This window comes from Panthera tigris, chromosome C1 (assembly GCF_018350195.1).
Source record: "Panthera tigris isolate Pti1 chromosome C1, P.tigris_Pti1_mat1.1, whole genome shotgun sequence".
Lineage (NCBI taxonomy): Eukaryota > Metazoa > Chordata > Mammalia > Carnivora > Felidae > Panthera > Panthera tigris.
Window position 1 is genome coordinate 45348062 of NC_056667.1, and position 13246 is coordinate 45361307.

The following is a 13246-nucleotide window of genomic DNA, read 5'->3' on the forward strand; positions in this document are numbered from 1 at the left end:
ACATGAGGTCTTTGCAAAGTCACTCCACCACTTTTTGACTGTTTAGTCATTTATAATGAAAACAGTTAACATTTATCGAGGATGCCCCAGGCGCCAAGCACTGAGTTACCTTACATGCATCATCTCACTTAATTCTGAAAACCTTAATAAGGAGATGTATTATCTCCATTCAACAGATGGGCCTACTGAGGCTCAGCGGGGTTAATTCACTGGCTACATACACACTGCACAGCGGGAGTTCAGAGAGGCACCGGAGCACATGCCTTTAACTTCAGACTAAATGGAGGCAGGTTATCTAGCTGTCAGGGTTTCCGCACGGGTGAAATGCTTGAACACAGTTTGTAGGTTTCTGTGGCACACAGTGGCACCTAACGAAGGACACTAATTATTATCTGTTTTGCCTGTTTTGTTTTGGGCTTCGGAGGGGGGTTGGGAGGAGCACGGAGAACTAGAGGAAAGCACTATCCAAACCTATTTTGCTGACACTGTATGGGATGTGGAAGCAATGCTGTTGCTCATCCTATAACCAAGGTCACAGCGCACGACTGACCGTTTCAAGGAAACCTGGGAGGTCAGGGCAGCTTTTAATTAAAACACCAACATGACATGAGGAGAAGAGCAAGCCAAACTAAACTCCTAAAAGCAGATTTTTTTTCAGAAATGCTAGCATTTCAAGAGGAAGAAGGGGCTGGTCTTGACCGACAGCAGGGAAAGAGCTGCTGACCAGGAGTTTTGCTTGAGGAAGGAAGAACAGACGAGAAGCACAGCCCTCAGAAAAGCCACTTTGGCACCCCATGTCCATCTGCTACAAAGTCCGTTCCCACGAATGATGGCATCTGATCCTTATAGCAAGGCCCATGAGTGAATCTGAACACAGGTAAGGAAAACGAGGGCTGGACAGAGTCGTGATTCACCTGATTCACATAGCTGGGGTGCCACGGCCTCTGAAGAGTGCCTCGCTCCCGTGCTGGGTCTGGGAGCAGTCCCACTAGGCAAGCCGAAGCCAAGAACAATTGCATGCAGAAAGAGCAAAGGGCATGTGACACTTTGTCCCTGTGCTATTCTTATCTTAACCACTCCTGGGTTACAGTCAGCTTCCTAAAAGCACTCAATTAACTGATCCTCCCGAGTGTCAAAAACACCTGTTCAAACCTTAGTAGACGATACTGCACAATTATGTGCCTTCTACGACAAACTTCTCTTCCAGGAAAAGCCATTCTTCCTGCAGAACTCAACCTCACACTGTCCATTTGGAACAAACAGTAAAATGAGATTTTATATCTCTCAGTTTCTGAACACAAAGATCCTCAGTGCACCTTTAAGAAACTACGAGCATTGCCCGATGGACTGTTTTTATGTTAAAGGTTGGAAAGAATTCTACCAGCCCCCCTCCCCCCCTCCCCAATTTCAAACTGTTGATTGTGTGCCTGGTTTACGATGTTATTAAAAAACAAAGAGGGGTCTCAAAGTTTACAACCAACCCCCAGAGTGGGGAAGTCAAAAGAAAAACTTCATGAAATGGCGGCTCAGGACCATCAGCAGCTTCCATCGGATCCAGAGTAGGCATGAGTAGACAAATGCCGATCCCTTAAGCAATTAATTTGGACAGAACAGCCACTCTGCATTTGAAATCACACCTGCAAAATGGAAGCAGGGCTTTGAAATAAGCCAGGGATAGGCTTGAGCCCCAATTTTTACTTGCTGTAGACTTTGAACGTATCATTTAACCCCTTTGAGCTTCTGATTTTCCATTTGTATAATGGGAATACTAGCACTCAATTCACATGTAGTGTGTTTAACTCTAGCTTCCTTCCTTCTCAGCTTCTCATATAGGCCAAAGATAAGCTTCCAGGCTCTGGCTAATATAAACATGACTCAAGGATCTGAGAGGGAGAATTTATGATCTTGGTGGACATGATGCCTATCCCTTATGCCTACATGGCTGGGGTTCAAGGGCAAAGAACAGAAAATACTGGAGGTGTGGAACGGACGTCTGTGAAAATGTATGACTCACAAATTAGGAGAGTGGATTATCATCAATTACTCTCCCAAACACCCCAAATGGACACATCTAAAAACAAAAGGTGGTGACCTCCCAAGTAAAGCCCAAGTAGGCCATGCCCCAATTTCCACAAGGCTAACATTGCTCCAAAGTAATTCCGGACTCTGTCAAAGACCGTGGCACATGTGTGCATTCCCAACGAGGCCTTCATCCTTTAAGGGATGAGCTGTATGTAAGTCGAGACTTCACACTTGCACCTGAGTAACCCGCTCAGCAATTCAGGAGTTTGCCAAGTTATTTCAATGCTCATGCTCTCTTTTCCTCCTCAATACAACACTATGCAGCAAGGGGGTCATCCCTGGTTTTAAGCACGTACAGCTTGTCAGCGGGGTGCCAGGTCTAGAACTTCGGTCTCTTGATGCCAAGTCCCAATTTTATTTTCGCTTTGCCACCCCAGCCCCTGGATGAGAGAAGTAAACAATATGCCAGAGAACACCAGTGGCATGACTGTTACAAAGGCACAGCCGTAGTGTGAAGACAGCAGAACATGCCTGTGATACCCCTCCTCGGGGGCTCACCTTCATGACTCAGAGGTCAGACTCTGGGGTAAGGGACAGATGGGTTCAAATTCCAACTCTACCGCTCCAAGTGAGCGTGGGCAAATTATTTTCACTGTGCAGACCTCAGTCTCCTACCTTGTACAAGAAAGACAAGGACGGTATCTGGACCTCACTGGATGGCTGTGAGGATAACGCACGCAAAGTAGAGTAGAGGGGTGCTTAGCGTACTTTTAGAAGACGTTCAGTATATATGTGTGTATACAGATGATACTTTTAGTATATGCTTTTGGTAACAGCATTAACCGTATGAAATACACACTATTATCAACCGAATGAAATTCTGCTTGCGCGGCCAACCTCCGTTGGCTCAGATATCCTGAAACTCGACACAGGGGAAGTCGGACAGGTGGAACATGGCAGCCCGGGCGCTTACCGCGAGGATGGCGATGACAATCCCCACGGCGCAGAGCACAGCATCATTTATGGTCTCGCTGGTTTTCAGAGGATACTTGATGCTCTCGTCATTGCAGTAAAACCCTCGGTGGTAAGGCTTGATGGTGCTTGTCTCAATGATGAGGAAGGGCAGGCCCGCTGGTCCAGATGCAACCATCATAGGCACCGGAAAATTAAAAAAAGGAGAGGAGAGAGAAAGGGAAAACATCAATAAAAGGAGGCCGGAGAATGACTTGCAGCAAAGACCAGCCCAGGTAACACCATTGCCAGGGACAGGAATTCCATGCATTTGCAGCTATGTACAGCCCACAGAGAGTGTTCAGCACCTGCAGGCCCTCTCCTTCCTGGTCACCCCCAGGAGGAGCAACGCATTATTCTCTGGTCTCGTCCAAGGGCACAGTGGGAGGCAGTGGAAGAGCCGGGGAGGAGCTTTCCCACTGCGCGACCACACCCTGCGGACATTAAAGCCCAACGAGTGACAATCGCCAACAGGGCCCCGAGTCTAATGATGTGTCGTTCGCCAAGTGCATCGGACGTCACCATTCCCCCTTCGAGAGGCTCATCGTAAGGCTCTGCTGCTTGGAGCCGTGAAGGCCTCGGGGTCAGATAAGCTGAATTTGGATCTCAGGTCCAATGTGACCCCTGGTTGTCATTCCATCTTTCTGAGCCTCAGTCTCCCCACACATGAGTTGCAGGGACGACAAAAGGAGAACCAGCCACACACGACTTCCAGCGTAGCGCCTGGCACACGGTAGCTGCTCAGTGGTGCCCTTTTCAACCATTTTCTCCCACTAAAGAGTCCCTTCCAAGACAAAGTAGAGCTGAGCAGAGGGCCCTGAGGCCTGGAGCTCTGGAGCGGAGCCCAAGGGCATCTGGGAGCACCAAGCTGCTCCCGCAGCTGCTGCTGGTTTATCAGTGGCTCGGCTCAGATGCCATTCTCTTAAAGGTCATGGCGAATGGATTCCATCACCTGCCAGGAAAAGTTCCTCACAACCCTGAAGCAAAAAGCGAAGGCCTACAAGATCTCTGGCCTGGTCACTGCAGCAGCCTCCGCATCGGTCTCCTGACCTTCACCGCCTCTCACACACATCTACCGGTTCACTTCCTGACCACGAGCACGTCACTGCCTTGCTTAAGTTTCTTCCGCGGCTCGCCGTTGCACCGCACGAGATAAAGTGTGACCTCTGGAGTGCCCCGCGACCTGGACCTCCCTTCCCTGACTCATGGTCTGTGGCCCCCGTGACACAGCCTCCAAGAAAACAGGACACGGCGACTCTTGCCTCAGTTCCTACTCTTCTCTCAGACTGGAAGACCTCTTCCCCTACCACCCAAGTTCAATGCCAAGCTGCAATACCACTCCCCTAAGTAAAAGGTGAGCCAGTAAATGTTAGGACTAGGGAAGACCAAGAAAAACATCCTGTTAACAGCCACCACCGATGTAAGAGCCATCCACAATGTGTAAGGCATTCATTCATTTCTGTATTGGATCTCCCAACAACCTGAAGAGGTCATTTTACACCATCGGTTAAGCATGTGCCGTTCACCTTCAAGTGAAGAGAACAGTGACTACGAGAGAATATTTAGCTCCTTCAGGGTCTCTTAGTCTACCCCCAAATGCCTGAATCCCTGATTTAACTTTGCAAATTGGTTTCGTCCGACTGTGAATTTCATTAGCCGAAAAATCCCAAGATAAGCGGTGGTTGAAAAGATAAAATTCCACTTTCGTGTTTTTCAAAAAGAATTGAATTCACGTCACGTTGCTCGAAGCCCCAGACCGCCTCTTAAAAAAAAAATGTACCACGAACTCCACAATTTTTCAATTACTTTGGTCCAGACCAGCAGCGATAAAAATGCTCACTTTCTAAAAAGTGTATTTATGTATCACTGTGCATACACACATGGATTTATTTGGTTTTATTCTTTGGATTTATTTGAATTCTACGGCTATTTATTTTGTGACCCCTAACTGCTTCCTGCTAGAACAACAATTTACTTTATCAAATTCATACTAGTGCTTTGAAAAGAAAGAAACAGCAACATACCACAGCATTGTGCCTGACCTTCTCAAAGTAAACACAGAGGGACCCTGGAAGGCAATAACCATTAGCTCTTGAGACCGTGTCTCTGCAAAAGAGTGAAGCGGGAGAGGTGAGGCAGGGAGGGAATGCTGTGGCGAGGAAGGGGCAAGAACAGTCAGCTGATCTTTGGGGGGTGGGGCGCTGGGAGAGAAAAAAATATCCTACGGGCCCAAACCATCTTCATTCCACTGCCTAAACATTTTGAAATGTGGCCAAGTTGGCTACGAAAAGTAGCCAAGAAGCCAGCACTATGATATTAATAGTCCGCTTTTAAAGCTCCACACATCGTGATAAAAACCTTGAGCTCCACGTCTGAGCCTGGCCGCAGCCTCTGTGGTGCCTGGGAGCCAAAGCGTTGCTAATAAACTCAGGAAGGGAACAGACCTCGAGTGCCTTACATTCGGGCTGGGCTCTTAGGCCCCAGCTTCTATTTTTAATGGTGTTCACATGATAGGCCTGTAAAACATATGTTTCTAAGGACAATAAAACACATATAAAAGAGCTGTGGAGTTAGACAGAACTGGGTTAATGACCTCAACTCTGCTCCCAGCTACTTGAGCAAGTTATTTCACATCTCCAAAACGCTCTTCTCATCTCTGCAATGGGAAGAGTGCAGTCTAGCTTTGGGATTGCTGGGATGACGCCATCTACTACTACACTAACCCATTCATTTAGTCGACAAATATTGATTCAATCTTCACTGTGTACACGAGGTACAAAGACGGCACGAGCCCTGCCCTCAGGGAGCTTGCAATCTAGTACGGCAAGACATCATGGAATAAAATCAGTGCAGGAAGGGGTTTTAGTTGGAGGAAACCAGGCAACAGCACTGGGTCATGTCAGCTCGGGGTCTGGCACGCACCACAGACACTCAATAAATGTTAAAAGGACCAAGAGGGGGTGGGGGGAACAATCCCACAGAGAAAGTTAGTAAAGAAAATCTGTTTATTCCGTTCCTTTGCCCTCTCTTAACCTGGGAGCAATCCAAATCCTTTCTCATCTGTCCTCCCTTGCCTAAAGCTCGGGGAGCTTCCGGTTCTGATCATGTGGACAGTGCCCACAAACAGTCAAGAAGTTGGATCTGAATGTGTTCTGTTTATTTTCTTGAAAGGCATGGAGAGAGCATTCAGAAGACCCAATGGCTTTTCCTGTTTCCTCTAAAAATGTGTGGTATGATCGGGGGTGATGCCAGTCAAGTCTTGACTTCACTCCAGGAGAGAGTAACCTCGGATTCCCTTCAGTTGATGGGAAAAGCATAGGCATTTTCTCCAACGGGGTAGCTGGTCCTCAAGAGACACAGCACCATGCCTTCCTTGCCTCTCCAGGACCCAGAGAAGAGGCTGTTCTTTTCCAAAGCAGGATCTCCATTTCCAACACTGGCACCATCTTTATACCCAACTACTATAGTTCTTGATCAGTTAATTTCCAAAAAATTCCCAGTGCTAATGACTAGGAACTTAGAGGTGAATGCATCACAGCACCCGCCCTCAAGAGGCTTATGGTATTTTAAGAAAGTTACAAAAACAAGCGCACTAAAATATTTCTAAATGGGCAGACTGACATATGTATAGATTACGGGGAGGGCCCATAAGACTTCTCCACCAGGGACACTAAAGATAGCCCACAGAGGATGGGAGGCTTGAGGGAACCCTTATGTGAGTAGGAGGTTTCTGGGGTCCAGGGACTAAGTACGCTCAAGAAACTCAAAGTAGTTTAGGGACTTCAATAAGGCAGTCATCACAACCGATGGCCATTACGAGAACACGATTTTAGATTTGGCTCCAGAGCTGGAAGAGACACACAAGTAGACAACGAAAGGAAGAAAGAGAGAGTCAACACAGACAACAGCAAGAGTAGCTAACATTTACTAAATAACTGTTTTGTGCCCGAACTGTGCTGAGGAACCCCACATGAAGGGCTGCCATCTGGACAATCTGGATACCCATTATTGTTCTCGGCACTGACTGGGTCACTGTGCTGAGGGAATTTAAGTCCCAACCTTCAAGTGGCCCAAAGGCTAATGGGAGAAACAGTCATAAAAATGAACACATTCAGTCACCCGAAGGTTCAAAGGGATTAAAGTGACTTACCAGAGACACTCGGACTTTCGAGTGCTTTCTAAAGTAAGCGAGTCACTTGAAACAGAGAAGGAAGCCCCGAGGTATATTGATAAATTAGTTAAAGCTCAGCAAATTTCATGGCCTTTGAAGAAAAAGATGCTTTATATGGAACAGTCAAGGCAACAGCATGGGCGATTACTCACTGAATATTCACCACATACACATCTGTGCTCAGTATCTAATTTAACCAACACTCTGATGCCAATATCCTGGAATTTAGATTTATCTATAATGAAAGGTACATTACAAGCTTTTTGCAAAGTAGAAATAAGAAGTGTGTGTGTGTGTGTGTGTGTGTGTGTGTGTGTGTATGTGTGTGTGTGTGTGTATACATACCATCTGGTGATTCTAGACCCCAATTCAAAGCACTTCTCCTTCTTTTAATCAAGGATCAATTAACTTCCTATACCTCCAGGGACCTCTTGGGATATGTAGGCTGCAGAGGAGGCGTAATACGAACTCACTGACAAACACTTAACGGGCAGAAAATCAAAGCGTGAAGAAAGGCCCCTGTGTTGGGTTCGGGCCTTTGAAACTTCTTGGGCTTTGAAAAACTAACACTTGAGCAGGTTGGGTGGTTTGGGGGTGGGGTGTAAAAAAACACAGGATAAGTTTTTGTGGCCCACCCATTGATAAAGTCATGTGGGAAGTGTTACCAAAGTGACCCAGCCCCAGAGCCCTGCTCCCTTCAGCCACAGCTTCACGTTGGCACAAAATTAAACACAGCCTCCTGCTCTCAAAGTGCTTTTTTAGAAAGGGAAGGAGTGGGGGTGGGAGAGTGAATAAGAAATCTTTGCACTTGGGCGGGACCCACGGCAGGACCTGACTCAGAGCATCAGGAAGGGGCTGCCCGTGGCTCCTATATACCAAGTCCTTCGAGTGCCTTTCCCGGAGTTGTCCAACTTGATATTTCATCCAATCTGTGGTTACTTTAGAATAAGCAAAGTCCAGGATCTGTGAGAATAATAATTAAACTAATATCTGCAGAAAGCCCACACTTCTACCCACAGAAGAATACTGGGTGCAGACCACGTATGTGGATATCAAGCGCAGGCTCACTGCTCCAATCAGGCAGCTGGGAGAACTCTACAACAAAGTTTTCTACATCTTACCTACAGTGTAGACTTCACTCTTGTGCTCATTTTACAAATGAAAGACTGAAGCTCAGAGACTGAAGACTGCAGCTCATCTAAAATGCAAAGCCGGCAAATGGCACCAATGTGGACCAGATGTTTGAAATAGTGACGGAAGGGCGCCTGGGTGGCTCAGTCGTGGAGCATCTGACTTTGGCTCAGGTTATGATCTCACAGTTAGTGAGTTCGAGTTCCATATCGGGTGAGCTCAAGCCCCGTGTGAGCCCCACTTCTCTCTGTCTCTCAAAAAAAAAGAACAGAAAGAAAAGAAAAGAAAAGAAAAGAAAAGAAAAGAAAAGAAAAGAAAAGAAAAGAAAAGAAAAGAAAAAAAGAAAGAAAGAGAAAGATAGATATAGATGGAAGACATTAGGCTTCTGAGTTCAAACTTGGAATCCAATTAGGAATTAATGTATCTGAATTTTCACAGCAGCTGTGAAAATGTGCATTATTATTTTCATCTGTACCCAACAGAAAGCTGAGGCCAGAAGTTTTGTAACATGTTCAAGGTTCCCACACTGAGTCAGTTGGTCACTGGGATTTGAACCCAGGTCTGTCTGTCTTTTGGTTCATGTTTTCTTACTCCATGACCTGACCCTCCCTTTCTTTATAAATGTATTCCTTGTTAAAATATGACCAACTGATTTTTTTTTTTAATCGCTTAAGGCCAGAATGGTCAACCCAACTACTACTTAGAGGTTCAAAATACAAATATTTATGTTGCTTGTAAGTGACAGGGTTTCTATTTAAAGTAATTAATTGCTACTGGTCTTAGAAGTGTGCAAACTTTCTTTGGTTTACGATTATTTGTCCAGATTTTTGTACTGGACACAATCCAGATGAGACAAAACTGAGTTTACTATGAAGGCGTTTCCTACCTTTGAAAAGGGCTGCCATGAAAAACACTCGCTGTAGGCTGGTGTGAACATGCAATATTCTGGGTCTAGGGGTTTGCCTTGACAAATGGTCATTCTTCAAAGCTGGAAGGTCCAGACCTTTCTTTACAAAAAGAAGACTGTCATAACCGAAAGCAACTCCATGGGAGAAACAAAGACATTAGTGGCAGATCTGGTCCCGGTGCCGGGTTTCCTGAGCCCAAATCCAAGGCCTTCAATGCAATTCCACAAACACGTACTGACAGTTCCTGAGTACTGGGCACTGTTAGGTGCTGGGGACACACAGTATCGAGAAACCACACTGTTTCTGAGTTTCTCAACGTTGGAAAGTCTCCGGTTCCATGACAAAGGGACATCTGTCTTTAGTCTAATCATGGATGTGAAAAAGAACTTTGGATGGCCTTTCTTATTTGGAAGTGCTTAAAGGGAAAAAACCCACTTTATTCTCCAAAATAATATCAGCCACCTTAAAACTCTTAGCGCTATTTTGGCCTTTTCATTTGGATTTTGAAAGGGGTGTCAGATCCACCCCTAAAAAACAAACTAGCCAACAGCATGATTCAGACCTTTCATGAAGAGAGTCCCAGCCCTCTTTTGTCGACATGATATGTCTAATTTTTGAGTGAGCCCTACACCCAATGTGTGGTTCGAACTCATGACCCTGAGATCAAGAGCCACATGCTCTACCGACTAAGCCAGCCAGGCACCCCTCGACGTGATATTTCTAGTAATACACAACTACCAAAGTTAAAAGGACTTATAATTCTCTTCCCCAGGTCAAACTGGGTCACCTCCTTCCTCTTTTGACCCCTCTTTTCAATAAGGACGAGAGTAATATGCATTCACTGGGTACCCATACTACGTGCCAGGAGCTCTGTATAAGTCAACGGATGTAACTCTCAAAACAATCCTCTAAAATAATTATTAATATACAGCCAAAGAATTGAGAGTCAGAGAGATTATAATTTGCCACTGCTGATAGCCAGTGTAACCAGGATATATCATAGAATACCAAGACCCTTAGAGTTCATTCAGAGATGGGGCCAGTTAGCCTTTCTTGCTAAGTACATAGGAAGTATGTCTATGTAGAGATTAGCAAAGCTACAAAGCTCTGAAAAGTGTAGGCTGACCCTGAACGAGGATAAAAAGCAGGGCTCTCCCTTATATGTTGAGATGGACTTACCACCTACTCTCTTGATCTCTCTGGATCTCTCAGATCCACCTACTCTCCTGCCTCAGTCTCTGTTATGACCCAATGTGTTTATTTCCAATATGGCTCCCCAGAGCTAGGACACAGCAAGAATCCCAAGTGTGCATGGGGTTTTATTAGCTCTTACATAAATAACCACATTTAATCTTCCTAACAACTCCAGGAAATGATGTCTTAACATGTGGATTAAACTACCGCTGGCAAACTCCTATTCATCCTGTGAGACTTAGATATCTCTTCTACAAAGGATTCACTGAGCCATGTAAGCTACTCTGGCAGAGTTACTTTTTTTTCAATTTATCTGTGAACTTCAGAGTCAGGCAGACAGGATTTCACCTCTTACCTCTATCACCTGCCACGCTTACGGTATGACCTTGGGCAAGTCAGGTTCCAGAGTCAAGCAGACAGGATTTCACGTCTTACTTCTACCACCTGCCATGTTTATGGTATGACCTTGGGCAAGTCAGTTTACCTCTCTGAGCTTCATCGTCGTACAACAGGACCTGTACAATAGTTCCCAATGCACGAAGACACAGTTTATAAAATATCCAATTGCCTGGCTCCGTGTTAGCTCCTGCTCCTGTAGGTGACAGGAAGCCACTGAAAGCTTTTAAGCAGGTATAAGATGTGATCAGCGTTCAGTCAAAAGCTCACTCACTCAGCTGTGGGTTTGCCAGCTCCTTCCCAAATGCAATCTGATCCCATGGGAAAAGCATGCTCATAAAATCCTGCAATTCCAGGGACTTCTTGGGATTGTATAAACAGAAGGGGCTTCAGCAGTGGTTAGCAGGACCTGGCACCCTGATGCAGAGAAGAAATATCACGGCAGGAACCCTGCCACGTGTCATCAAAGGATCGCACAAGGCTGAATGGGAGGGAAGTCCACGAGGGTGAAAAAAAATGTTATTTTCCCAACAGTTACGCACACATGTGTCAGCAGGCGTGCTCCCACCCCAGCCACGCTGCCCAGGTGTACACAAAACGCCAGGTTCACATGGCGGTAAAATAAACAACATGTGGACTGGCAGGACATCAGACACCTGGGAGGGCCAAAGTTCGAGATAGTCAAAAGGCAAGACTGGAGCCAGACGCGGTGCCAAAAATGAAGAGTTGGAGTGTTACTGGAGACGCTGTGAGAACAAAATCACGCTGGTAGGCAATCCAAGGCCACCAGGGCCCAGCTGCATGGTCCAACCTAGGTCAAAGGTCACAAACTGGCAGCCCATGGCCAAATCTGGCTGGCAGAGATGCTCGGTTTGGACACCCATTGCTTAAATTTTTTTAAATGTGTATTTATTTAAGAGAGAGAGAGAGAGAGAGAGAGAGAGAGCAGGGGAGGGGCAGAGAGAGAGAGAGGGAGAGAGAGAGAATGAGAGAGAGAATCCAAAGCAGGCTTTGCACTGTCAGCACAGAGCACGACTGGGGTTTGAACTCACAAACCGTGAGATGATGACCGGAGTCATCAAGACTCAGACACTTAACCAGCTGAGCCACCCAGGCCCCCCCCCCACCCATGTATATGTTTTCATCTTAACCCTATCTATGTGTTCAACTATAAATCCAAGGATTTATCCATCACATCCTAGCACCGTTAATTATTCCTTTTTCTGTAAGCCCCCTACATCAGCTGATAGTCTCTTCAGAAAAGGGTTCATATTTTATTCATCTCTGCATACCCCGCACAAAAAGACTAATTCCTGGTGCCTAGCGAGTGCTCCACAAACGTATATTGGAGAAATGCATAAAGGAAATAAACTAAAATCCAGATGACCTGGCTCTGCCCCAGATACAGTGTATGGCTTGTAAATCCTTTTCCCCCACCCTTCGGAGTTTTAATCTGATCTCTCTCACATCTCCAATCCTGTTTTTCTAACACAATCCCCCGAAACAACACACGACCACACAACCTCATGAAGAGCAGACAAATCCATCGGGAGTTATTTACGGGGAACCTAACCAGCTTCAAGCCTCTGGCTGTTGGGCTGGATGACGGCTAAGACCCCAAATTTTCAGTTTCCTCATCTTTTTCAGGTAGTGAAACTATCAGAAAACACTTTGTGGGGCAGCCCCAGGTAAGCCGCAGAGGCCGCCACTCAGTGATTCAGCTGCCCCGCCCCACCCCACCCTGCCCGGCCACCCCGAGGGCTAAGGGATCCATTTCAGCACACCTCTGACCCACTTCCTGTGATCCTCTTGGGAGCCACTGCCCAGGAGAGAGCTCCCAATCAGAGGAAGGGCACAAATCTCAAGAAGGCAACTCGGATCCGGGTTTGGAAACCAGTTTTGCCGCTTGAAATCTATGCAAACTTCAGCAAGCTGCTTAATTTCTCAGAGCCCCAATTTTCAAAAGAGGAGGTCAATACCCACTTGGAAGAGCTGGGAGGATGACAGATCACATGGTAGGTATTTAACAGAGGTGAGTTCCCTGCCCTCCCAGCCTGCAAATCTACTATCCAGCTGTATCAGCCGGCTTGACTGGTTTGCTCAAGAAGGTGGCCAGACTACCCTGGTCAGGGCTGTGTCAGCTCAAGACAAGGACCGGCACTGGAGTTCAGTAAAGCTGGAGCGATTCCAGCTTCAGGGATAAGACCAGCCTCACGCCAGGAGCACACTCCCCATTCCCCAGCCTGTCAAACGTTCCTTTTGTAAAACCCAGAAACCTCCTTCAAATCTGACAGCTGCCACCTGCACAAATAATTCAGGGATGCAATTCTGAAACCGAATACAAGGCCCCTAAAAGCTGAAAAGTTTGAAGTCCAAAATAATCCCTTTGACCTTCTGCCTAAATGCGCGCTAA

The 13246-nt window shown here is 46.3% G+C and overlaps 1 protein-coding gene across 2 annotated transcripts in view; it reads right to left on the bottom strand.

Moving 5' to 3' along the window:
- The window catches only part of PLPP3 (phospholipid phosphatase 3), an 85527-nt gene that overhangs the window by 38434 nt on the left and 33847 nt on the right, over positions 1–13246 (bottom strand). Inside the window, exons 2-3 of one of the 2 annotated variants that reach the window (XM_007089883.2) lie at positions 12813–12815; positions 2996–3153 (exon numbers count right to left, since the gene is read on the bottom strand). In XM_007089883.2, coding sequence (XP_007089945.1) covers positions 2996–3153; positions 12813–12815 — 161 coding nt within the window. The remainder of the gene's footprint in view (positions 1–2995; positions 3154–12812; positions 12816–13246) is intronic. The other variant, XM_042997362.1, reaches the window with a different exon arrangement.